Source organism: Eptatretus burgeri, chromosome 5, assembly GCF_056783735.1.
Source record: "Eptatretus burgeri isolate ZD-2024b chromosome 5, Ebu_testis_v1, whole genome shotgun sequence".
Lineage (NCBI taxonomy): Eukaryota > Metazoa > Chordata > Myxini > Myxiniformes > Myxinidae > Eptatretus > Eptatretus burgeri.
Window position 1 is genome coordinate 30,920,533 of NC_140965.1, and position 27,434 is coordinate 30,947,966.

Here is a 27,434-nt window from a genome sequence, read left to right on the forward strand (position 1 = left end):
TACCACGGCCGACTAGCCTGGTGCCCGGGGTACCCACTCAGCGATACTCACCTTTCGCAGCCACGCTCCCAAGCCCGTCAACAGGGCTCCTGCACCCCTCCAAATGGGTTTCGAGCCTACATTCCCACCAACAGCAAAACGACCTCCATTTTTCAATTTGACTAACCCAGCTAACTCACTTTACTCTGACCCCGGGGTCCCTTGGGCGGGAGTCACTCCTCCCCCCAATCACTCATCGCACCATGCATTCCCCATTCGCTCCATACACACAGACCCGCTGGCCTCACTCACTCATCATGTACTCACCTCACAACTCTTCAACACACACACCGCTGAACTCTGCCATCCTCCTAACTACATCCCCTAACTAACTCGTGCTCCCACGTCATCCCTTAAACTACAGCACGTTCCTTTTAACACTACATAGCTAAACTACGTCCCCTCTACACATTCACAAGTCTGTCCATGTCTCCAAATCTCTAAAATAACTTTCCCAACCTAAATCTGGCTACAATCCCTCTAACTAATCCATTCCACGGACTCCATGAGGACTTACCCCTGCCCCATGAAGTCGGTCTAACTAAGCTAACCCTTCCCCCTAACTAGTTTCCATCCTGTGCCCCGGCCAAGGGGGTCTTCCACCCCTTGCCCAGGAATCCTGTGCACCCGAAAGTGAGGCTTGTTTTTTTTTTCATGCGCAGCACCTGCACGGCAACTCAGAGCTCGCGCACTTTACACCTGCCCGTGACGTCATGCAGCTGCACGTGTTCCTCGTCCCTCCTTGGACGGTGCCATCCGGCAGGGATACCCCTCCTGCCGGATTCCAACCCCACGTGCAGCCATGGCGTCACCGTGCGCATAAAAAAACACAAGCCCCACGTCTCGAGGGGTTCCCCACGCGAACACATGTGCTTTGCCTGTTGGAGCTTAACACACACGATCGCGTGGAGAACCCGTCCGGTCCAAATCCATTTCCCTGCCTAAACTTTGTCCGTCCGCGGGATCGGCAAATCCACCGCGTGCGTTTCCGGACCGGGACTTCACTCTCGCAAGCGAGCACGTGGCGGTCTCGTGCGTTGCACAGCACGGACCTCGTGCTCACTGCTGGGTGAACCCGGCACGGTCCCCGAAACAACTACAGCCGCTACTCGGCTTTCTTTCCTTACATGTCGCCGTCGTCGCCATTCGACCCACGCACACCTGCGTGTTACGACGCTCACACTCCATTCCATTACATTCACACCGGGAGACGCGGCTGCGTGCTCCCGCATGCCAACCGACATCTCCCTCACATACCGCTCTCTCACACACACGGTCTCCCTTGCATAAACCATACCACTCACACGTGGTGCTCCATTCACTCGCGGTTCCTCATCCACACACCGTGCCTCACTCACACACGCGGGGGCACTCAACCGTGGTGTTCCATCCACACTGGCCGTTTCATCCACACACACGGCCTCACTCACACATGCGGGGGCACTCACCCGCGGTGCCTCATCCACACACACGGCCTCTTCCACACACGGCGTGCTGGGAAGCACGCACTCCGGCACCATCGCCACCACACCACTCACACACGGGGTCGCTTCCACACACGGGGACGCACTCACACCTTGCACCACACACACAGGGACAACTACACTGGGGATTCGTGTCCCCACAAGGGTCTCCGGGGCCTCTATACCCCCCAAGCTCTCCGTGCACCCGTTCACAGCACTCCTCCCCCCAACCTCGCAAAGCACGACCGAACTCACCTGGTCGTGACTCGCCTCAAGGGGGCATACTCCTTCCCCTCGTTCCTGGAGGAGGCCATCCAGGTGCTCGCACTGGGTCTCTATCCAGTCCGCCAGCTCACCCTTATTATCCTCCACTACCTCCGTGTGTGTGTGCGCGTCACTTACCCCGTCTTCATCGTGTTGTCTTCCCTCTATTTTTTCTGTCTCCCGTGTCTCTGCCAACTCTTCACCCTTTACCTCCCTTGTCTCAACTATTATTTCCGTTGTCGTCACCTCGTGTCTCGTCTCACACGTTTTGGTCTCCCCATTTAATTTTTCCCTTACGGTCATCGTCGATTCTTCTGTCACGACCCTCGCCCAACACGCCCCCCGAATTATTTTTTTACCCGCCTCCACCGCGGGCCTGTCAGCCGTTGCACCCCCTGCCAGCTCGTTTGCTCCCACACGTGGAGTCGCCATTCCCAGTTCCCTGGTCACGGCCTTCATGCCCGCCTGCAGGCATCGGCCCATGTTCTGCGTCTCACCCCGCAGCTCTTTCATTTCTTCCTTCATGTTTGTTTCCATTCCGTTCATTTGTTGTGTATTCGCATCCAATTTTTGTGTATTCGCATCCATCTTTTCGTTCATGTTCGCATTTATCTTCGCTGTCATTTCCGCCAGCATGGCGAATAGCTGGGCCATGTCGGGTGAGCTCAGCTGAGCCGTTTCGGCAAGGGTTGGGGAAGGGTTTTGGTGGAGAGGGGGGGGGAGGTGTCATACACCGCGGCCGCTGCCGCACCCATTTCGGGCTCTGGGTTCAGTTGGGCGAGTTCGTTTTCCTGTACAACCAACATTTCCTGCACGGGGGTTTCATCCTGAGCCATGGATTCTACACATTCTACATCCATTTCTAATACCCCCGGCTCCCGCTCGCCTTGAGACGCCTTGCTTCTCTTAAAGGGTTAATTTGAATCGCTCGTAATTTGGAGGGAATCGGGGGTCGCTTCTCTCACCCCTGGACCGATTCCCGTGAATTTAATTGGAGACAGGACAGCCCGTTTTCCCGTTCTCCGTTACCAGTGCCGCGAGGAGGGCGATGGATTTGTATCGCACGACCTGACACCAGTGTTACGGATTCGCGCCCGCCGGCGTGCTGACGGCCACGTAACTCGAATCGCGGCACGTCGCCCACCGGACGGACAATCCAGTCGTGACCCTCTCGGACTAACGCCGGGAACCAGTCACGGGTGGACCTTTCGGTCTCACCGCGATCGAGCCAATCGGCCCCGCGTGGGATAGGGTTGCTCGCCAAATTCGACCGACCTAAGTACCCACACGGAGGGTAGACCGGGCGATCGCACCTCGCCGCAGGTCGACTTCGGACACGGGCCACTTAAGCGACCCGTTCCGTACTATCGGGATAACCGAGCGGTGTTATTCGTCGACCTCGACGGTTCGATTAATTATCGGGCGTATTCAGCCCACTACCAACCCTTTACGTGAAGCAAGATGAGGATTCAATGAGAGAAATGACGAAGCGAAGCGGGAAAGCAGTTCAACATAAAGCACATTTATTCGCGATGAACGGAAAGCACACATATACAATTCCACCAAAAGCACATAGAAGGAAAAGAAACACAATGCAATTTTACACAAAAAGCAAATGTAAAAGCGAAGACACAATGCAGAGCTATCCGACTACCGAGCACACGGCAACACTTATACAATTCTACTTCACAGACGGCGCCGACAACACATACCCAAAACCAAGAAAAAGAACACCCTCAAGGATGAGGCGGGCCTGAGGCCGAGACCGGGTCGGGCCTACCCGTCTGGTGATGAGACGCGGAGCGGCGATGGTGCCTCAACTCCGCGGGCCTCGCGGACAGTGTCTGGTAGGGGGTGGGAAAAGGGGCCCCCTTGGTCGCACTATCTCAGCGCGGGGGGAAACAGGAGGGGGTTGCTGATGCTCGGGGAAAGGAGGATTTTTACTCTGTCTCGAGTCCCGCGACGAGCGTCTCCACCTCGACCAGGTCGCGCCGTCGGCCTCCCTGGTGTGCAGCTCCCGGCACCGACGCGAGCACCCCCTCGTCTGCCTTCTCCGCCGCCGCCTCTCCACAGCTCCGTCCTCTTCGCTCCGACTCCGACTCCAACTCCCAACTCTTCCTCCTGCGAACTTCCCAACTGCACTCAACTCCAACGCACACGACGACGACGACCAACCCTTTTCTGACGAACGCAGCCGCTTATATAAGCCCCGTGGCTTCGCCTTTGACCCCCTGCCTTCGACCTTTCACCTCGCTCCCCATTGGCCCGAGAAAAAGTGGGCGTGAATGCATTTTGATCCATGAATTTGCATATAGCGACCGCCCTCCAACGCCCTGGAGGCGGGGCCAAATCGCCCCTCGCTCACCGATTGGACGGAACAAAAGTGGGCGTGAGTCGTTTTTGATCCGTTTTTGGAGCGGAAAATCCGTGGTTTTGTACACGCTGTTCGGCGCGCGCCCTGCACGAGTCCAATACCGGTACCCACAAGCGGCGCAAGAACGGTGGCGATGCGACGGTTGCGAGGTGTGACGGGAAAGGTCGTGGCTGTTGTGGTGAAGCGGCGTTGTGGTGGGTGGTTGATGTTGTGACGACTGTTGAGACGCGGTTGGCGGTGGTAACAATGGCGGTTGGTCCAAAATAAAGATAGTAAAAGAAAAACGGCTATCCTGAAGAGTCGCAGCACGCATGAATGACGTATATTCCCACTAGACAACGGGTTTGGGCCTAACTACACATATACTTACCGAGATATCTCACCTAAGGGACCTGAATGGTGGTTTGCGAATATGGTAACCACAACAATATATATATATATATATATATATATATATATATATATATATATATATATATATATATATATATATATATATATATATATATATATATATATATATATATATATATATATACCAATAAAAGGCTGTGTGTGTTAGGGTGTCTCCTCCATAATTCCAAAAGTATAAAACCGAGGAGCCTGAAACTTTGCATGCATACTAATAAAACTCCAAGGAAGTGTAAGAGTGAAAATTGGATGTTTTTGGATGGATGGATGAAAATTGGATGAAAATACAGCACACGCGGACGTGGTACATATGGGTAGATTTGGATCTGAATGGACTCTCCGAGGGTGTGTGGACATCCCATGCCTGTTACGGGTGCTGTGGTGGCAAAGTTTCATCCTCTATCTTATGGAGGTTCTTTAGCCGATTTCTGATCTGTTGGCTGTATTGACGTGTTTTCTAAATTACCGAGCCAATTTTTTTTCCACCCATCACACACAGCTGTTTATAAAGAATAATGTTCGTGAACATCTCTCTGAAACGTCTATATAAGTGTGACGTCATTTTTTGGTGAAAGCTCCTCAAGGTTTCAGGGTTGTATATCGGAGGTACTGTAGTTGGTAATCTAACTGACTCCAACCTGCCGATTCCCAAATAATTTCCAATATCGTGTGTGCGTGCGTGCGTCTCTCGTTGATTGGTATCTACATTTGTGGATTTCAGAACATGGAATAGAGTTTTCCCAGGGCAGGGTCAAAGCATCCACTTTCATGTCGGTCAGGGGTCACGATTCATGGATCAAGCTGTGAAGTTTTGTTTTCAAAGTTTTGTGCCGAGGGCTCTCTTCAGAATCGTCGCTGAGCCGCAGTCAGCTTCCAACTGTAGTTTGTTTGTTATAATATTCCCAGGGATGGTTTTTTGATCACCTGTAAAGTAGTTCCAGGGACCTTACGGGATGGTGCGCCATCCGTCCATCCATCCACAAATACTTGCAACTTCTTCTCAAAAACTATACGACGTACGATTTCAATGAAATTTGACCACAACCTCCATCACCCGTGATGGCATTAAAAACAACAACCAAAAACCGTGGTCTGGAGGGGTCTACAGAGGGAGTTTACATGGTGTTGGGGATGGGGGGGGGGGTTGGTTGCCTCCCCAAAGAGGTATTTGCTTTTCTTCTAAAACGATACACACAATTCCGATGAAACTTCATGACAACCTTCATCACCCATGATGTACAGAAGTATGTTCATGACATGAGAAAAATCTGGCTCTCAGGGGATTTATGGGGGGTTGCCCCCCAAAATAAGTATTTGCTTTCTTCTCCAAAACTATACATACATGTCCGATGAAACTTGACCACCATCTTTAGTACCCGTGATGTTCCAAAGTTTGTTCATGACATTCAAAAAATGTGGAGTCTAAGGGGTTCTACGGGGGGGGGGGGGGGTTCCCCCCCCAAAAGATGTATTTGCTTTCTTTTCTGAAACCACACACACAATTTCCATGAAACTTGACCACAGCCTTTATCACCCTTGATGTACCAAGGTTTGTTCATGGCATTAAAAAATATATCCATAGGTATTTACTTTCTTCTCCATTATATATTTTGTGGTACATCCACGCCGACCAGTGGTTGGCTGCTTTATCTTATCCAGCCACTACCAGATGAGTGCCCAGGGGTATTTCCCCGATGTTCAATATCTCTGTGAGGTTCTTTGTCATCATTCTTGTACGTCCAGCTATCACTGAAACAACTTTGGCATTCTTCACCTTCCAGGATCTTGTCACTTCATTCTTGAGGTCTTGGTGTTTCGTCATTTTCTTGATTTCGGCATCGTTTACTCCAAAATCACTGGTATTAACACCTCAATGAGCCTTCTTCTATTTTTTTTTTAATACCCAAGTATGATGTCTGGTCACAACGCTTTGTTTTCGATGTTCACGCTCGATGGGATCATTAGGTCACATGTGAGCGGGAGGTACTTTCATGTTTTCAGTGATTACTTTTAGTTCATGTTCCCACAATATTTCTGGAACTTTTTTTGCATCAAAGTTTTTGCAGATGTGCCAGTGGATTACATTATAAACTCTGTTATGTCGTCGTGTGTACAGCTGTTCTGACATGTTTGTTTTTACGTGTGTGTTTGGGCATTTAGCATAACATATTCTTTTTACTAAACCTACCTCCACCCCTCACCCTTCTCTCTTCTTTTTTTTTTTTCATACTCCTCTCTCGCTCTCTCTCTCACTCTCTCGCCCCCTCTTCACATCCCTCCCTCCTGCGGTATAGCAACGTTTGGTGAGGCATTGCTCTCTCCACCTCCCCTCCCCCCCACTTCCTCACTTATCCTCCCTCCTGCCTTCTCTCTCTCCCTCCCTCCCCTCTCTATACTCAACCCCCATTCTTAATAACCCCATCAGCGAAGCGACGGGTTGTATTTGCTCGTAATATTAATGAAAAACCACGAATGTAGAAGCAGGTCACTAAATGTTCCGCAAATTCACGGGGTCTGTGAATCGCGGGGTCAGACTATTGCAAAACAGGGGAAGTACTGTCATTTGTATGTATATACATAAAATAAAGTGGACCAGGTATAGAGCCCTGCTATATTTCACATATAATATATTGTTACGAATCTTCCGCCCGCCCAGCGTGCGAACAGCCGCTTTAGCCAATGGCGGCCGTCTCGCCCACCGGACGGATAATTCAGTCACGACCTTCCGAAACAACGCGCGGAAACCAGTCACGGGTGTGCTCCAAACGCACACCACGGTCTAGTCAACACTCTACCTACGCGTGACAGGGTTAATCGCCGAATTATCGATATACCTAAGTATTCGCGCGGGCAGACTACCAAGAGACCGAACCTCAGCGAGGTCTGCTTGGACACGAACCGCTTAAGCGGTTCGTTCCGTTCTGGGATAACCGAGCGGTGTATTATCGCGAGACCTCGCTGGACCCGATTCTTTTATTGGCTATTAAAAAGCCCGCTATTATTCTGAGAGCAAGATAGCAGTTCAATTGGGGAAAAAGGACACGACGAACGGGTTAACATTCACACAAGGACATTTATTTATAATGCATAGGTAAACAGGGATGCAATGAATGGGGGAAGGGGACAAGACACGAGCAAGGTAAAAGCACTACAACCATCTATGATTATTATTTACAAGCACGTACACAGTTCTACTTGTGGGACATGGCGCCACAACATTCACACAAATAAAAACAAAGAAAGACCCCCTCAAAGGCAAGGGAGTCAGACTGGACCCATAGGCCTTTATGTCCAAGGAGCCTGGTTGACTGAAGGGACTCCCAGAAACCGCTGCAGGTTATCTCCACGCTCGTGGTGACTTGGTTGGGCGACCCTCAATGGACCCTCTCAAGCACCTCCACCGACTGACTGCTTCACCCAGACCGAGACCTCCACCAACTAAGAACGGCCATGCACCACCACCCACAGAATCGTGAAAGAGCTCTCAGTCTGTCAATCCTTCTCGACTCTGTTCTCTCCACGCAGCTCCCTACACTGCGTCCAGCGCGCCCTTTTATTCCCAACGCTCCCTCCCCTCCCCTCGCGGCCCGCGGGGAAGAAGAATCTGCTGCCCTGGCCCCAAGGGGGTGGGGCGCCAGGCCCATTTTTCACACAAAACAGGCCCCCACCCTACATCACCTTTGACCCCTGGTTCAATCTGGCCTTCCCCCGTCCCGAAGCGTGAGAAAGCAGGAGGGAAAATCCCATGCGTGGTGTTGAAGCTCCTTCTTTCTCCACGGCAGAGACGGTTTTTGATGTGGAGAGGGTTGTAGCATGGGTGTGGAGAAGGTGATTGATGGTGTGGTTGTTGTAATGGTGGCGTGGTTGGCGTTGTGTGGTGGTCGTGAGGGTGGTGTGGTTGGGTGCTTGTAAAAAAGGTGGTTGGTGGTGTGGTTGGTCCAAAATAACGATAGCAAAGAATAACGGCTAACTCAAAGATCACAGCCCTGTCTACACGAATAATACCCTTTAGACAATGGTGGGGAAATCTAACTGAACACACACTTATCGGTATAATTGAACTAAGGGCATATATGGTGTTCATCGAATTTCCACAGCCGTAACAATATTGTAAATCGGAACAAATTGAATCAACACACATGAATTGTTTTCTTTTGCCATTTTATTTTACGGCCCCAATTATTTCCACGTTCTTGTGGGGGTTGGCAAAGGTACGTTATGACCCAATTCTTTCACGAATCGGCTCGCCAAGCATCTGAAGCTCGACTCAGTAGTTGGGGCAGGAATTTGGCAAGGGTGCCGGCAATAGTCCACCTCCTCTTTGCGAAAGACACTGGAGGATTTTTAACGCCCACCAACTAATGTCGGCAGACAGGACGTCCATTTTAACGTCCATCTGAGGGACGACACACGTCGATGAATCATCCTGTCTGTGAAACACCAAGATGATAGTTTATAGCTGGGCTGAGATTCAAGCTTGAGCAAGAAGAGTGTGTGTACCTCCTGTGTTTTCTTTCTGCCATATAACTTTTAAGCCTTATTTGGATAATGCCTCTTATTCCGTAGTGCTGTAACTTAGAAAGTAAAATTGAATGATCTAGTGCAGTAATCTTCACTATTTTTTAGAAGGGGGCACTTTTGCCAATAAGACATCAGTCTTAGAGCCGCCAAACCACCTGCAGGATTCCAAAAATGCCTGCTATTAGGCCCTGCCTCCACGTACTCTTTTTGTTGTTATTGTTGTGGTTACTGGGCTGCAAGCATAATTGTTTGCATACTGCCATCTACTGATGTTGTGATGTTACTTTTCCACTTCACATTGGAACACTCATTTGAAATCACTGGATCAGTTTGATAGCATTTATGGTGGATTATGATGGGGGTTTCCCACATTTGTGTATTATCGGCCGCACTTTAGGCCACCAGGGGCTGCCAGTGTCTTGTGGACCGTGCAGTGAAGAACAGGTATCTCGCGTGTCAAACACTTCACTGAAATACATAAAAATGCCAAGTATGTATAATTTTTAAGCCATGGTATTCAATATCCTATCAAATAAACGACTAGTGCGAGGTTAGTGAAATAAAGCTTTCCGAAGCCATATTGATAATAATATAATTTAATGAATTTATTATCGTATGTAAGAAATACATGTAACCTTTGATAAACAAATCGTTCTAATATCCCTGAAAAACATGACGGAATGTAAATCGGACGATAGTTACTTGTAAGGGACAGTTCATCTATCTTTGAATGGGTACGACTTATGCAATTTTCATACTTCATGGAAAAGTACCAGATGACAAAAAGATTGCATATATGGAAAAGTGACATGTGGTATTTGTAATCCTTATCAACAAATTAGTACTTTTCTTGGAATGACTAAAAAGTTTTATAGTGCTTTTTGACACTTCTCGATCATTCCCCAGGCAAAGTGTTGTGGTGAGTTCTTCGTCTGCCGCCTCTGCCATGATGATGTCAAGCAGCACACAATGGATCGTTTTTCTGTGACGACTGTCAAGTGTATACAATGCGGCACTGAGCAACCGGTCAGGAGTTGTACATTTGTGTTTGTGTGGTGTGTGCGCGTGCGCTTGCTCTCATTCATAATCTGGAGAATATATAGCTTATGAACATAATTTTAAAATGCTATAACATCTCATGATGTAAAATGGAGTGTTTAGTTCAGAATTGAGAAATGAATGCTTGTACAATATGTGATAGCAACTCCATGACAGGAAGATGGCTGATATTATTTTGTCTGTTTGTCTGTCTGTCTGTTTCTGTTCAGGGTATCTCAAAAAGTTATGGACGGATTTGGATGAAATTTGGTGGGTAGTTTGGGTTTGTGACAAGGACGAGATGGTTAGATTTTGGTGAAGATCCGGATCTCGATACTAGAATTTTCTGTGATTCTTCACCATTGAGAGATGGGGCTAAAAACGATATATAGTCATGATATCTCAAAAAGTTGTGGATGGATTCAGACGAAACCTGGTGGACATGAATGTGTGACGAGGAAGAATTGATTAAATTTTGGTGAGAATCCAAATCCAAATTGCCGTCCGATAATCGTTTTTCTCGATTCTTCACCAGTGATAGATAGGACTAAAAATTATATGTGGCACGATATCTCAAAAAGGTATGGATGGATTTGGATGAAACCAGCTGGACAGGTTGGGTGTATGACAAGGACAACAAATTCATTAGATTTTGGTGAACATCCGAATCTGGATACGAGAATTTTTTTAATTCTTCACCATCGAGAGATGGGGCCAAAAACGATATTTCATGGGATTTCAAAAAATATTTTGGGCCCGATATGTTCTATTTGATCAGGCATTGCGTGGCGAAGTATGCGCTCTGTCGAGTGCCCTTCCAGTTTACTTTGTTATAATTTGCATGTGAAGTGAATAGATGAGTGGTGGGTCAAATGTGATCCACAAAATGTAGCTTAACGCAATCTGTAAGACGAAAAGTTTTAAAAATCAAAGGGAGACTATTTGAAACTCAGAATTACAACATCTGACCATGAATCTGACATCTGACAAGATAGACCATGAAAAACTCTCCCTCTCCATATAAAGGGAGAGGCGCTTTGTGCCTCCCTTGATGCAGGATCATGTGACCACTCATTTGATTCAGTGTGGTCTTGCGCAAACTCATGACCCTTTGTATATTAATTTTTGTTCTGAATACAGAAAATAAAGATTTAAATGCAACGGTTTTGGTTCCCGACAGATAATCGACCTTTGAACGTGCAGGCACAGTCCAAACTCCACTCCTCTCCCCTGCTAAGGGAGTCATGTGATGGACAATGTTTGATCGCCAAAAGTGCCATCATTTCATGTATTTATATCAACTTGATTAGAAAACGATCTGCATTTCAATAAAATAGACATTATCAAAGCTTTTTGACTTGCACTCCTCGGGATAAAACTGCAAGCAGATGAAGAAGAAGCACCAAACTCTCATTTATAAAGTTACAATGTAATGTCCTCAACGTTGATTGGTTGAGAGAAAGAAAGTACGGGATTACCTGATTGGTGGAACCACAGAGCATCATGTATAATGAGTCGGCAGAAATGAACCATCATGAATAATGATTAGGCGGAGATGAATCGCCAAAGTACCTGCGGAAACATAATGTTAATTAGCTGAGGGCTCGTTTGAATGGGGGGCGGGGGGGGTTTGGTTATGATGACTCAACTGGCTGTTTCAATGATTCAATGTACAATCAGATTGATGGTGTAGCAATGGGATCCCCTCTCTGCCCCATCTTGACAAGCATCTTTGTAGCTTACTGTGAAAAAGGTGCCTTTGCAGATCTACATCCTGGAGTTCAAACATTTTCCATCTATTATATCAGTGTGTGGATGACATCTTTGCTGTCTTTGAGTCAAACGCAGCATGTAAAGTCTTCTTGGCATACCTGAACTCTCTCCATCCATCCCTAGAGTTCACCTTAGAGATGGAACGCTCCGGCGTACTTCCCTTCTTGGATACCTCAGTTGAGAAATCGGCCGACGCTTATAAAACCACAGTCTACCGTAAGTCTACTTTTACTGGACAGTATACCAGGTGGGACTCTTCCAGTTCCTCGAGATACAAGATTCGATTAATTGGTATCTTGGTCAATTGAGCAAGAAAGATCCGCTCCACAGATAAACTCCATGCTGAAATTGAGACCATCAAGAGTATTCTTCTTGATAATGGGTATCCAGAACAGATCATCATTAGATACATATACAAATTCCTGAACCCACCAAAGTATCCTATAATCAGACCTGGTAAATGTCATCTATACCTACGTCTACCTTGGAAAGGCAAAGTGTCTCAATGGTTTGAAAACCAGATCAAACAGACAGTGTCCCATTCTTACTCTGCTGTTCAACCACGAGTGATTTTTTTTTTCACCACCCACCGGTTGCTTCCATCAGTCCAAAAAGATATTCTGCCCGCCTCTCATACAAGTAAGATTATTTATGCATTTCAATGCCAGTGTGATGCTAGGTATGTGGGGCGCACATCTTTGAGATCGAGGGATCGTATTGAACAACACGTCCCTTTGGGGATCAGATGGGATCAGTCAAGCGAACAGAGACAACCAACTCGGGCTTGTAAGAATGTACACAGTACGACAGATAGAAGTGCACTCGGTCGAGCGCATACCTCCACCACGCAATGCCTGATCCATAAGAACATATCTGGCCCAATACATTTTTGAAATACCGTGCTATGAATCATTTTTGGCCCTATCTCTCAATGGTGAAGAATCACTTTAAAAATTATCAGATCCGAATCCGGATTCGGATCTTCGCCAAACTTGAATAAATTCGTCCTTTTCAAACACCGAACCTTTCCACAAAATTTCATCCGGATCCGTCCACAACTTTTTGAGATATCCTGCACACAGACAAACAGGCAGAAAGGGATGAAAACATGACTTCCTTCACCTTCGGTGGTGGAGGTAACTATTCCCTGTGCATCTGCAATTGGTCACCATTTACTGAATGATCCTCAGTGTGCAGAGCAATATCGTATCGTTTGGTTTAAAATCCCGAGTGGAGGACGCAGTTTAGCTCGCCTCCATACAATGGAGGCCACATTGATCAGGTCAACCAATCCCATTCTTTTTGGACAGAAATAATTTGTCTGAACTTTATATCTATTTTGACTGATGGCTTGACTGTGTGACAACTCGACGACAGTCAACTTTGAGTCATCATGAAAACCACCCCCACCCCCTCTCCAACTAGCCCTCGGTTAATTAGCATTGTGTTTATGCGGGTACTTTGGTGATTCATCTCCGCCAAATCATTATCCACCAACCAAGTAATCTGGTCCTTTCTTTCTCTCAACCAATCAACGTTGAGGACATTACATTGTAACTTCATAAACGAGAGTTTGTTGCTTCTTCTTAATCTTCTTGTGGTTTTAACCTGAGGAGTGCAAGTCGAAAAGCTTTGATAATGTCCATTTTATTGAAATGCAGATTTAAATTTTGTTGCACTGATCGAATGTTTACAAAGGAATAGTTTTTATTGTGACTTTGACCAAGCGTTTTTATTTTACTAAGACCTTAAAGGCCCAGTCACACCTTGACGTTTTAGCCAGCAATGGCAACGTATTAAAATGTATGTAAAACGCTGGCTTACGTTGAACTTTTGATGTTTTTTTTTTTTAAGATTCGGACGTATTCATAACGAGTTGGTCGTATGCATAACGTATTAGTAACGGACACAGAACGTTTCGTTGTGTTATAGATAACTTATACCAATGAATGCTGAACCTGTTGTCGGCCTTCACAACCTATGCCCAACGATAGTCTAACTTATGCATAGCGCGCTGCACGCATCGCCGACAATGACGTGGCATAGGTTATTAAAAGGCCGCCGCACAACGATTCAAATCATAACCGCCGGAGAAATAGAAGTGTCAACATCGCAGTCACACCTTGGCGATCTTGCCAGCGTATGCCGACCTCTGAAAAATGCGTCTAAAACGCTGGCGCACGTCGAATACGGTATGGGTAAGTTTGGTATACGTGAATAGAACACTAAAGTACGCTATCATACATCGTAGTAAGTGGAGTACGTCTTGTAATTTTAAACATGTTGAAAATTTTACGACGTACTTGCCGTATGATACACGCTCCGCATGCGATGGGAATAAGTTGTACGCACGATATGCGATCGGTGACACACATCGACACACGTTACTTGAAAGGTACTCATAAGTCGAAACACATCAAGGTAATGGTTAGCGTCAGTGTTCCAGACTCCCGGTTTTTTTTTTCTTCGGTATGACGGTGTTCAGTTTACAGTGCGGTTATGATTTAAATCGTTGACTGGCAGCCTATTAATTATATTATATTATAACCGCACTAGAAATCGAAGTGTCAAAATCACCATCATACCGAAGGAAGGAAGAAAAAAAAAAACCAAAAAAAAAACCAGGAAGTCTGGAACACTGATGCTAACCATTACCTTGATGTGTTTCGACTTATGAGTACCTTTCAAGTAACGTGTGTCGATGTGTGTCACCGATCGCGTGACGTGAGTACAACACGTTACTCATAGGTTAGAAATAAGTTTCGGGTACGCTAAACATTACCTCGACGTGTTTCGACTTATGAGTAACTCACAAGTAACGTGTGTCGACGTGTGTCAATGAACGCGTGACGTGCCTACAACTTATGGCCAGCGTTATGCAGAACGTGTGAGTCATACGCTGGCATAAGTCTTAAAATTTCAAGCATGGAAAATTTGAGGACAACCGAAAAGTACAACGTTTAAAGCCAGCGTACAACGACGTATGGCAGTGTTTTTCAGTGTGCTCTCAATGTTATCAAAACTTACCCATAACATATTCGACGTGTACCAGTGTTTTAGACAAATTTTCCAAAAATCGGCATAAACTGGCTAAAACGTCAAGGAGTGACTGGGCCTTAAGCAAGAATGAGCACACACATCCACTCAGCCCCACACAAACTCCTCTTTGACCCTTGATAGTTCTGTCATAAGATGAGCAGTGACACTACCTTCAAATCAATGTGTATCGGTTGAGTTTGTACTATATTCGTTTTTTAAATAATTAGCAATTAGCGCATTTGAGAGGCTATGTGACTCCTTTGCTGATCTTACGAATCGTTGTAATGTCCGAAATAACAGTTATTTTCACATTTGATAACATATTTCACAAGTGGAGCTCACCAGCTCACCAATCATATAGGCATCTGGGTTGAAATCTGAAAAAAAATTTGGCTTTTTCAAAATAATTGTATACAGTATATGGATCTACCCTCGGAGATGGTGACGGGTGGCAGCTAGTGTGTTTACGAGTTACGAATTTTGAGAAAATGACTGTTTAAAACCCCGAGTAAGGTGCATTGTGGTAAAAAATGTGATCCTATAAAGTTTTGGCGCGATTAAGCTTGGGAGCTCGGTGAAGTAGGGGAAATCGCATCATGTAATGCAGAGGAGTAGGGAAAATGGCATCGGTCCAACCCCCTAATTTGAAAATGATAACATCTACAAAAGCGAAGTATACAGCGATTCGTCTGTATAAAGATCAGGCATTCGATGATATATGAGTGAGGAAAGTGGAAAAATAAATTTTGAGCACTTTATCATCCAGAAACCAGTGATGCCTGTTCCAAGTCAAGGAATTGTTGAGCAGGACGAAACAAAATATTGACTGAAGACACCTGTGAGGTGACAATGATCTGACCAAGATAGTGCGCCACCATCTTGGTAAAGCTTTTTTTTCCTTCGTTTTTTCATGATCAGCAACCTGTTGATTATCTTCAAAAGGGGTATTTAAATTTACCCAAATACCCAGTTTTCATTCATGCATTCCCTTGAAGTTCCCTTGGTATGCATGCAAAGTTTTGGGCCACTAGGTTTAATAGTTTTGGAGTTATGGAGACGCACATTGCCACATACACACATCGAGATTATCGAGACTCGCAAATACAACCCATTGCTTCGCTGACGGGAATATTAAGACAAGGGTTGGGGAGCGAGGAAGGGGTGATGGAAGGGAAGCTAGGAAGTGGGAGAGAGTGAGGGGGGAGGGGGGCAAGGAAGGGACAGAGAGTGAGGCTTCACCACATGTTGCGATACATTGTGGGATGGAGAGAGTGGGGAGGCAGGAGGATGGGGGAGAGTGGGGAGGCAGGAGGATGGGGGAGAGTGGGGAGGCAGGAGGATGGGGGAGAGTGGGGAGGCAGGAGGATGGGGGAGAGTGGGGAGGCAGGAGGATGGGGGAGAGTGGGGAGGCAGGAGGATGGGGGAGAGTGGGGAGGCAGGAGGATGGGGGAGAGTGGGGAGGCAGGAGGATGGGGGAGAGTGGGGAGGCAGGAGGATGGGGGAGAGTGGGGAGGCAGGAGGATGGGGGAGAGTGGGGAGGCAGGAGGATGGGGGAGAGTGGGGGGAGGGGATGCAGGAGGATGGGGGAGAGTGGGGGAGGGGATGCAGGAGGATGGGGGAGAGTGGGGGAGGGGATGCAGGAGGATGGGGGAGAGAGGGGAGGGAAGTGGAAGGCAGCGTGAGGGGAGGGAAGGGGGAGGTAGCGTGAGGGGAGGGAAGGGGAGGCAGCGTGGGGGGAGGCAGCGTGGGGGGAGGCAGCATAAGGGGAGGGGAGGCAAGGCAATGTACCAGGGCATTACTGGGGTGATAAAACATGCCCAAACAGTAACGTTTTCTTTTTAACTGCTGTGTTTCATGTAAAACCTGGCGGGATCATTTTAAAAGTAAAACCCATGCTATCTACATGGCAATGGCCTGCCTGCATGCCATTCCCTCCCCCATACATGTTCCTCCAACCTCCTTGGAGATCATGCTAACTGTGCATGCCCCCATGAAACACATGCACAGCACACACGTAACCAAGCATGCAGGCACACACACGCCCCGCGGAGAGTCATTTGTACCCATTTGTGCAACGTCCGTATGTGTTGTCTCCGTACCTCTTCGTTTTCAGCAATTGCCGACTATATACATTATTGCAGCAATTAATGGTATATTTATATTCATATTTTGTCATGAAAGCAGATCACACAAAACTATAAAAGGAAAACTGCATATGTTATTGCCGGAAAAAAAGGACCCTGTGGACTGTATCGCCATGGCTTGTGAAAAGAGGTTCTAGAATATGGTGTTGCGCTCAATGAAGTTACACTTTTTGCACATTCCTTTATCATTCCTCATTGCAAGTAAACACGATCAGGTGTAATCACGTGTGCCGTTAAAATTACTGTTTACTTGCAATGAGATTGACCGATTATTTCCTCATGTTATCTGAACGGTTGTTGATGTAATCCAATTTGTTTACACGAGTGTGTTCTTTGATCCGTTAATGTGCTAATGGTTATGAAATTTGATAATGGTCAGAATGCGCTCGTGACGTGATACGTGTGTTGATTGGTTGTCCAGCTTTGCCCACCCCCACCTTTGGGTATTTAGGGGGATGTTGTGATAATTTTCATCACTCTTGAGAAAGGTTTACAGATACATGTTGCCTGGCACATGTTGTTAATCGAAACTTTGAGTCATTGTTTGTTCAATTAAAGGTTGGAGAATTTACCATGGATTCCCTTGATTATACTCCCAACCGCAAGTCTTCACTTGTATGTACATACACTACATGGCCAAAAGTATGTGGACACCCCTTCTAATGAGTGGATTTGGCTATTTCAGCCACACCCATTGCTGATAGATGTATAAAATCGAGCACACAGCCATGAAATCTCCATAGACAAACATTGGTAGTAGAATGGGCCATACTAAAGAGCTCAGTGACTTTCAACGTAGCACCGTCATAGGATGCCACCTTTCCAACATGTCAGTTCATCAAATTTCTGCCCAGCTGGAGCTGCCCCGGTCAACGGTAAGTGCTGTTATTGTGAAGTGGAAATGTCTCTTAGCAACAACAGCTCAGCCGCGAAGTGGTAGGTCACACAAGCTCACAGAACGGGATCGCTGAGTGCTGAAGCGCGTAAGCGTGGAACAATCGTCTGTCGTCGGTTGCAACACTCACTACCAAGTTCCAAACTGACTCTGGAAGCAACGTCAGCACAAACACTGTTCATCAAGAGCTTTATGAAATGGGATTCCATGGCCGAGCAGCCGCATATAAGCCTGAGATCACCATGCGCAATGCCAAGCGTCGGCTGGAGTGGTGTAAAGCTCACCACCATTGGACTCTGAAGCAGTGCAAGCATGTTCTCTGGAGTGATTAATCACGCTTCACCATCTGGCAGTCCAATGGATGAAACTGGGTGTGCGGATGCCAGGAGAACGCAACCTGCCTGAATGCATAGTGCCAACTGTAAAGTTTGGTGGAGGAGGAATAATGGTCTGAGGCTGTTTTTCATGGTTCGGGCGAGGCCCCTTCGTTCCATTGAAGGGAAATCTTAACGTTACAGCATACAATGACATTCTAGATGATTCTGTGCTTCCAACTTTGTGACAACAGTTTGGGAAAGGGGTCAACAGTTTGGGGATGACAATGCCCCCCGTGCACAAAGCGAGGTCCATACAGAAATGGTTTGTCGAGATCGTTGTGGAAGAACTTGACTGGACTGCACAGAGCCCTGACCTCAACCCCATCAAACACCTTTGGGATGAATTGGAATGCTGACTGTGAACAATACCGAATCACCCAACATCAGTGCCCTACCTCAGTTATGCTCTTGTGGCTGGATGGAAGCAAATCCCTGCAGCAATGTTCAAACATCTTGTGGAAAGTCTTCCCAGAAGAGTGGAGGCTGTTATCGCAGCAAAGGGGGGACCAACTCCATATTAATGTCCATTATTTTGGAATGAGATGTTGGACGAGCAGGTGTCCACATACTTTTGGCTATGTCGTGTGTGTGTGTGTGTGTGTGTATATATATATATATATATATATATATATATATATATATATATATATATATATATATATGTATATGTTTATAAAACACACACACATTTGCTGCCTTTAGTTGGTGGATTTTGAATATCCCATGGTATCCTTCATGAAGTGTAAATGCGTTTTCACCAACATCTTCAAGAAATTTCAAATTTCTTCCTGGTCTGCCTGTAGTAAATGGTCTGTTTTTTTTGAAAATTATTTGACGTCTGGTTACACCGTCTGTGTGTAATTTACCTGTGCATTTTGGTACATGCGAGAGTTACATTACTGTATTGTGTTTCAATTCAAATTGGATCGTGCAAAATCTTCGAGTTTTTTTTCAATTTTCGAAAACAAAAATGCTTGGCAATGTTGCAGTACGTTGCTTCAGCAAGCTTTCTTCCCCAGATAATGCTTCAAAATCGGAGGAATTTGGGGGTTGATAACATCTTTTGCAAACTTATTTTCCAATGTTATTTTCCATGTGATTCCTTTAGGCAGCTAAGGTGTGCAAGGATTGTGGAATGGTGTTTGGTGAATACTACTGCTCCATCTGCCACCTGTTTGATGCGGACAATAAGCAGTATCATTGTTCTGACTGTGGAATCTGTCGGTAAGCTCTTTGCACTGCCAAGAAATGACCCACTGCCCTTTTTGCCTTTTTTTCTGGAAATGATTGGTTTTAAAAATTTTAAAATATATTAAAAACTATCACCTGATATCTAAACTTTTTGATGGAAATATGGCTAATTTGCTGGGTGCATTGTTTATTGGTGCAGAATATGATGTTTGCTCATCTTGCCGAGTTTTTTGGGGGGTTTGTACCCGTGGATAAACTAACAAATTCTTCAGGGGAAAACAATTGCAGTTTGGAGACGTGTTTTCTCTTAAGTACTGTATATCAAGTTTCTGCATGTAGCACTTTAACTGTTGTTCACTTTTTCTTTCCTACAAACTCGAGGCTCATGGAAGAGCAGGTCAACTGAGAGTATATGAGGCATTGCAGAAACAGTGGGCCAACGGGGCAATAAGCATGGGAAATGAAGGAATAGGAAAAGAGAAAGGGGAGGAAGTACAGCAACAAACCCAAACAAGGCCCACAAGTGCACTCACCCCTACAAGGACACACAAACTCATGGGAAAAGTAAAGTACACATGAAGAGATTTAAGATGCATAAACACATTACATTTTCAAAGCAACAGCAATTGACAAAACCTGTTAAACGACACCGTTTTGCCATCGGTACCCTCAGATTTGGAAGATGGTTTGTCAGCAATGAAAATTACTTCTGGTCACAAAGTAATCCGGAACCAAAATTTCAGTTGGATGACCATTGTTGCAGTATTTTATAACTGTCGGAGTGTTTTCAGCATTCAGGTTAGTTATCTTGTGGATAAGACATTGGCTGCCACTGCCAAAAATATTTTTAAACTTTCTGAAGTTACATGGATGCAAAGTCAACATTTTGATAATGATCAAAAAATTGTTTTCTCTTGAAATTCACCTTTAGTTTCACATTAGCAAGAACACTTAGAAAAAAAAAAAGAAGTTGAACCACTTAACTGATATGTCCTTAAAATTAGATTGATTTTTATTTTTATTTTAAGTATTGTATTGTTGATCAAAAGTTGTTCGAGAGCTCTCCGATTAAATGTTGTTTAAGAGTGTTGGCTTAACGGTTAAGGTGGCTGACTTAAGATGTTAGTGTCTTGAGTTTGAGCCCCTAGTTACAAGGAATTACAAGGAAATTGTGTGCAGGAGTCCATTCGGCCCATCATGCCTTTGCCACACCAATACCAGATTTAATAAATCCATCAATACCTCTTCCCTTTGTGTGCAACCTTTTGGCTGCTTCACTGGGACTCATTTCGCCGACCTCGGAAGGATGACAGGCTGAGTCAACCCACTGGTGTGAACTCAGGACCCTTGGACCCCAAACCACTACCCTAACCACGAGTTGTGCCATTGAAATAACACCAGGTGGGTTGACTCAGCCTGTCTTCCTTCTGAGGTCAGTAAAATTAGTACGAGCTTACTGGTAACGGGCACTGCATTAGCAGCACAGCCATGCTTCCAGAAAATATTGCAACTAGCAGCTTTAGGTTGCATACGAAACAACAACGATAGTTCCCCAGGCAAAAACAGAATCCATTTATCACAGTTATTCTCTGCAGACTACTTTAATTAGAACTGTAATCACTTCAGTTATGGGTAATCCTTACTGCAGTACAAAAACCACAACAGTGTAACCTAAAATAATTCTAAAGTTAACTTAAACTGCCAGGAAGTATATGAGAGTACAACTACAGTGCTAACTATACTATTTTTGCATGGGAGGTGGCATTCTCAATTGTTTTAGAAGTTCCAAGAAGCTGAAGGTCTATTTTCCATCCCTTATTTGCAGTCTATACTCATCTCTGCCATGATTAAAACACAGTGTTTCTTGCTTTTCCACAGAACACTTTCTGTTAAATACTGTATAAACCAACTTCCTAACAACTCGCAACAATATGAAAAGAACAGCGAGGAACAAGACAAGTGACATGATCAGGATTCGATAATACCGATGGTTCATGTGTGTATAAGTAGCTGCTTAATGCTCAAGTAATTTACTCAAGTCACCTCTTGTTTGCTGTGAGAGGTAAAAAGGGACAATCATTTTGGACGGCAATTGGCAGAGCAAGAAAAGTTCAGATTTTTTTTTTCTTTTACGTCCTTTCTGGTTCTATTGCACTGAATTCAAAGTAATTGGTCGATCTACACAATTCGATTTCCTTAAACGAGAAAAATATAAAGTTAAAGTAGTGTTGCATTGCCCATTAAACAGCTTTCACTTTTTGTTTGGATGTAGAATTGTCTTGGCCATGTTGCATCTCTCCCTTTCTTCTCAAGAGAAACCATACCATGAAGTTACATCTCCTCACAAGTGGATAAAGTCTTTGCTTTTTACCTAAAGGCAAAAGGACAGAGCAGCTCGTGTTGAGGTTTTTAAATGCACGACCCAGCAAGTTGTGGGGCAGAATGCTCTGACCAACATTATCAGACAAGACAGAAAAAGAATAGGACCACCTGTCCTGAAGCTCACCTGGATCAGGAGCAACAGTCACTCTCAGTCCCCCCCCCCACCCCCGCAAATCCCTTTAGGCCCTGAATTTTTTTTTATTGCCGTGAACAAACTTTGGTACATCAAGGGTGATGACGGTTGTGGTCAAGTTGCATTGAAATTCTGTGTGTAGTTCAGAGAAGAGCAAATACCTATTTTTGGGAGTCGGACCCCCCCCCCCCCCCTAGACTCCCTTAATGAGTGCATATTTTGATGCAGTCAATACACTTTGGTACATCACAGGTGATGAAGGTTGTGGCCAAGATTCATCAAAATCGTGTGTGTAGTTTTGGAGAAGAGAGAAAAGAAAATACCTATTTGGGGGGTGGGGGTGTTAAAAAACCCCTTTAGACCCCCTTAATGAGTGCAGATTTTGTTGCGGTCAATGTACCTTCGTTACGCATCAGACATGAAGCTTGTGGTCAAGTTTAATCAAAAGCTTGTTTCCGGACTCACTCACTCACTCACCTACGGACACTGCTTGATCGCATAAGCTCACCTGATCAAAGCCCAGGTGAGCTTTAATTGTCACAACTTATTAGCCAAAAACACTAACAATTTTTGACTATCGTTATACTTTTTTGGTTATATAGATTAGAGATGTTTTACCACTACCAGGTAGTTTTGTGTGAATGCAAATATAAAAACATAAATTCTTTGCATTTTCATTTTTCCGTCACATACTTCCACGAGTTCGTGTTGTATAAAGTCAGAAGTTTTTTGTTGGTACGATACGTTGAGAGTTAACTCAAACACTTTTTTTTATCTCCTGCCTGCTAGGGTTGGTCCTAAGGAATATTATTTTCATTGCTTCACGTGCAACCTTTGCCTGGCTAATGATATCAAGGACACACATAAGGTAGGCTTTGCACGAATCGACCAGACGTACCATGCTGCTTTCAGTTGTTTTGGGGTTTTGGTATTTTTATTGTTGTTGCTGATGTTGTTGCTCATTCTAATTTTCCATATTCAAGGCACAACCATAAAAAGTTGATAATTTTTTTTTTTTTTTTTTAATTCCAAAATTATGTCCATAAACAGGATATGCGAGAAGTTGCAGTAAAGTGTGAGTTTGTCCCTTGTATGTCTGAAACGCTCTCATTGACAGTGTGTGCAGAATGTATCCAGGCAGAACTGCCCTGTCTGCATGGAGGTGAGCACGTAATGTAATGGTATCTTCAATAATTGTTGCATCCTCTACTACCATAGTATCGGGTTTACAGGCATGATGAATAAATGTCATCTATTATGAATATCTTCAAGTTTTTGTACGTTTGTGTGTTTGTACGTTATTCTTTCATGGCCAAGCCACAGCACGCAGAGCCCCCAAATTTTGTATATCGGTACTTCAGAATCTGGGCAAGGTTTTAAGCAACCACATGTTCGCCTCGATGCCCATTTTGAAGCCACCAAAGACCGTTATGAAATGTATATTGGGATGTGGGGTTAAGCAGTGCTGCTGTCGGCAAAAGGTAACCACTATGAGGCCAATAACTCCATCACTTTTCAATGTCCAACACATCCCAAAACCACCACCGGGAAAAGCCCACCCAGTCATGCAGCCTGTAGCCATGGTTTATGCTTGTCAAACAAGGCCATGTACGAAAAGAGGAACAATGGGGAGAAGGTGAAGCATATAAATGTAAAGTGTTATTCCTGAATTGTGCATGAATTAAAAAAAAAAAATTATTTTGTAGCAGAAATAGTTACACGATTCAGCGTTGTGATGATAATTTGCATAGATTATTTATTAGCCTTTACCTGGCATGAAAAATATAAGGTGAATAAAGTAAATTTGAAGCGCAGTTTAATTTTTTTTTATAGCTGTCATACGGAGGCAGGCACAAGCCCACAGTCACAAACGTGCCCCCTCCCTCTAACCCCCATAGCGAAAATAAACTCTTTGCTGAAACAGGGTTAGCACAGCAAGTCAGGCAGTAGAAATTAGGCTGGAAGAGACTATTTAAGACACTGTCTGAAAGGAGTAAGACACTGACTGAGAGTACTTTCTAGTGGTTGAGGTGCTCATCCCTCAACCCAGCCATGGTCATTCCCAACCATTTTGCACCCAAAAAGGCTGGTAAACACACTGTAAGAGGACATCTACATATTGTCTATACATAAATGACAAAACCTTTTATGTTCACTTTCCCACCTCCCATGTTTGTGTTGGCACGTCCCCAAAGTTGCCAACTATTCTGCTTTAGGTAGTAGTCTACCACTTCTTGCATACTTTAACAGCCAACCACTTCATAGTGAAAATACCGCTTTTACAAAATAATGTGTGTCATGAAAGTTTTTGATAGACTTTCGTGTTGTGACCGTTTCTGTCGATCTCCGAAAGTTTTCCCTCAATGCTGCGTGAAAAATCATATCACTGACTCTCCCCCTCTCAGTGGCTTCGCTAAATTACACCACTGATACTTTCACTCCAACTGCTTTTTCTTCTCTCAATGTTTGCAACTATGCATACTTGGGACATTGAGCCTAAACTAGTTGAGTCCATGTCTGGAATATGAGGCCTAAGACCACGATAACCAATGGGGTTTAGGCCAGTTGTGATGCATGGAGATTAAACCCCATCTTTTTACTTCTGTACAAATTAGCTGCAACTGCATAAAAATAACGTGCCTCCACAAGGCCTGTTTTTAACAAGATAATTCAATAATGGTAGTAAATGGGGAAAAATTACACACAATATGCAGAACATAGTACACAATAAATTATAACGGCACTCAGTCGAGCACATACCTCCACCAGGCTGATTAGTTTATGTTTCATATCCCCCTCATAAGTCGGATCTGCATCCGGACCTCAACCAAAATCGTATCAGCTTGTTCTTGTCACCAACCCAACTCATCCAAATTTCATCCGAATCCGTCCACAACTTTTTGAGATGTATTGAGACAAACAGACACTGGTGAAAACATAACCTCCGTCCACCTTTGGTGGTGGAGGTAATAATCTTCGCCAACAGTTGTGAGAAGAGAATAATTTTTAACCTGATCGATTTGACCAAATCCTCCCCCCTCCCCTCCTCCTCCCTCCTCCCCTCCCCCTCCCCCTCCATCTCTCCCCTAACCTCCTTCCCTGGAGCAGAACAGTTCTGACAGAGCCCCGATGAAGACGGATGAACACCATTCACTAAACACAGAACACAAGGTCTTATCCTTATCTCCAGTCCACCAGCAGTGAGGTACACAATAGGTCGGTTTCTATTTAAAAAAAAAATTTGAAAGTTGCAAGTCTCACCCCTCATTTCTTTTCCTTTTGATGAGAAAACACCACTGATGAAGTTTCAGCCAAATCGAACTATGTTTAGGGGTCGCTACCAGACATTGAAATTTCAGAATTAAAAAAAATTCCAATAACCAAAAATAAGAAAAAGAAAATCTACTGAATTGAATAATTTCTGGATAAAAAGTAATACAGATCATCAATTTACAATTATTAGGCATTTATTTCATCAATTTTCAATTTTCACCACTAAATACTTGCATAATAATGCATTGAACTCCAGTGGAGTAGCTCTTTTTTTATTTTTTTTGTTGTTGAGGGTTTAATGGCGCTGTCAGAGCCAGGAGGCTCTATCCACGCCATGCACCAGAATCTGATCAAACTCGCCTACAGCCATAGCCCTTCAGAAGCAGATACATTTTAAATGTCTCCCACATTCCTTCAGGAATTTTACTACCACCTTACAGAGTTGAGGGTGCTTCCAGTTCATCCACCGCAGCATCACCTGCGGGTCCAACACCCTTATCCCCATAACTCTTATATGCCGTACAAGACGCTGCCTCGATTCCCCGTAGAGAGGGCAATTTAGAAATAAGTGATTTAGATCTTCAGGTTTTCTGCACACATCATAGAACCCCGTTGGGTGACATCCAATTCTATGGAGGTATGCATTTAAGCAACAGTGCCCAAGTCTTATTCAACAAAGCACTACCTGGTCCCTCCGGGAGAGCCTGGGGAGCTTAACAAGCGGAACCACCTCCGACTTCACCTTGTGAAAAAATCTCCCCTTTGTGCAGGAGTCCCACTGACATTGCCATTTTCCCTCAATATGGTCCTTGACCAGACTAATGATTTCTCAAGGTCCCAAGGGGATTTGGGTGACATTGTCCATTCTGAGGGCCTGCTTTGCCACAAGGTCACTGGCCTCATTCCCCCCAATGCCCACATGTGCAGGGATTAATCACAAATCCACCACCAGACCCCTCCAGTTCATGATGTTATACAAATGCCAAGCTTCTAGGACCAAATCATACCTACAGCCACTCTGTAAGGATTCCAGCGCCTTTAATGCCGAAAGTGAGTCCGAGAGGATAACTGCACTAAGAGGATTGAACTCGATTATCCATTCGATAACTAGGACGATTGCAAGTAATTCCGTCAAGAAAACTGAAAGATGATCGGTTAACCGAAAAGCCCTGACCACACGAACATCCGGGATACATATATCCGCCGCTGTCCTTCCTAGAGAGGGTTCTTTAGACCCATCCGCATATATATGCAAAGATTGACTCCAACTTGCATTTATAAACTCGATAGCCAGGTTGCGCTTTACCACAGGATTAACTGAATCCATTTTTCCCCAGAGATCCATTCGGAGACGAAGGGGTTTGAGTGTCCAGGGGGGCCAAATGGGGACTTTATGTTGGGGGCTGACTGGAGGGAGTCCAGCTTCATTTCCTTGGCTAACTTGATACAGGCCAGGCTAAGAGGCAAGGAAGCGGAGTTGTTGTCTAACTTCAGGTATTCCCAACAATTTTCAAATAAGGATTTACCAGGATGGCTATCCCCAGAAGAAGTGGATCTAGCCCAATATTTCATTCTCAGCAACTCCCAACGAAGGGACAAGGGCATCTCACCTATTTCCACCAGAAGGGCAGACACTGGAGTGCTAGTAAACGCACCTAAACAGACACGGAGAGCTTTTGAATGGACAGTCTCAAGTTTTTTTTTTTTTTTTTACGGTTGCTTTTGGCCATATCACCGAAAGCCAGGCATCCGTAATCAAGGTGGGAACGAATTTTTGCTTTGTATATCATGAAAAGACTGTCACGATGTGCTCCCCACTCTGTCCCAGAGAGACAACGTAATAAATTTATGCCTTTGGCACATTTACCTGTCAGCTCCTTCACATGCGGAGTCCAGGTTAGTCCCTTCTCAAAAGTGACTCCTAAGAAAGACACCACTTGAGATGGATGGATGTAAGTGCCATTAATTACCATTGCTATGTCATCCGTTCTCTTCTTACGGGAAAATATGATAAACTTGGACTTATCCGCTGATCGTTTAAAACCCCAGTCTTCGGCCCATTTCTCCACGAGCCAGATATCGCCCTGGAGTTTTTTACTCGAAATAGCAAGATTTTT

At 45.0% G+C, this 27,434-nt stretch overlaps 1 protein-coding gene across 3 annotated transcripts in view; it reads left to right on the forward strand.

Moving 5' to 3' along the window:
* RCHY1 (ring finger and CHY zinc finger domain containing 1) overlaps positions 1-27,434 on the forward strand; it is a 73,434-nt gene that overhangs the window by 13,526 nt on the left and 32,474 nt on the right. For all 3 annotated transcript variants that reach the window (XM_085881271.1, XM_085881273.1, XM_085881274.1), the window contains exons 2-5: positions 9,979-10,098; positions 19,447-19,562; positions 22,834-22,912; positions 23,162-23,206. In XM_085881271.1, the coding sequence (XP_085737397.1) occupies positions 9,979-10,098; positions 19,447-19,562; positions 22,834-22,912; positions 23,162-23,206 (360 nt within the window). The remainder of the gene's footprint in view (positions 1-9,978; positions 10,099-19,446; positions 19,563-22,833; positions 22,913-23,161; positions 23,207-27,434) is intronic.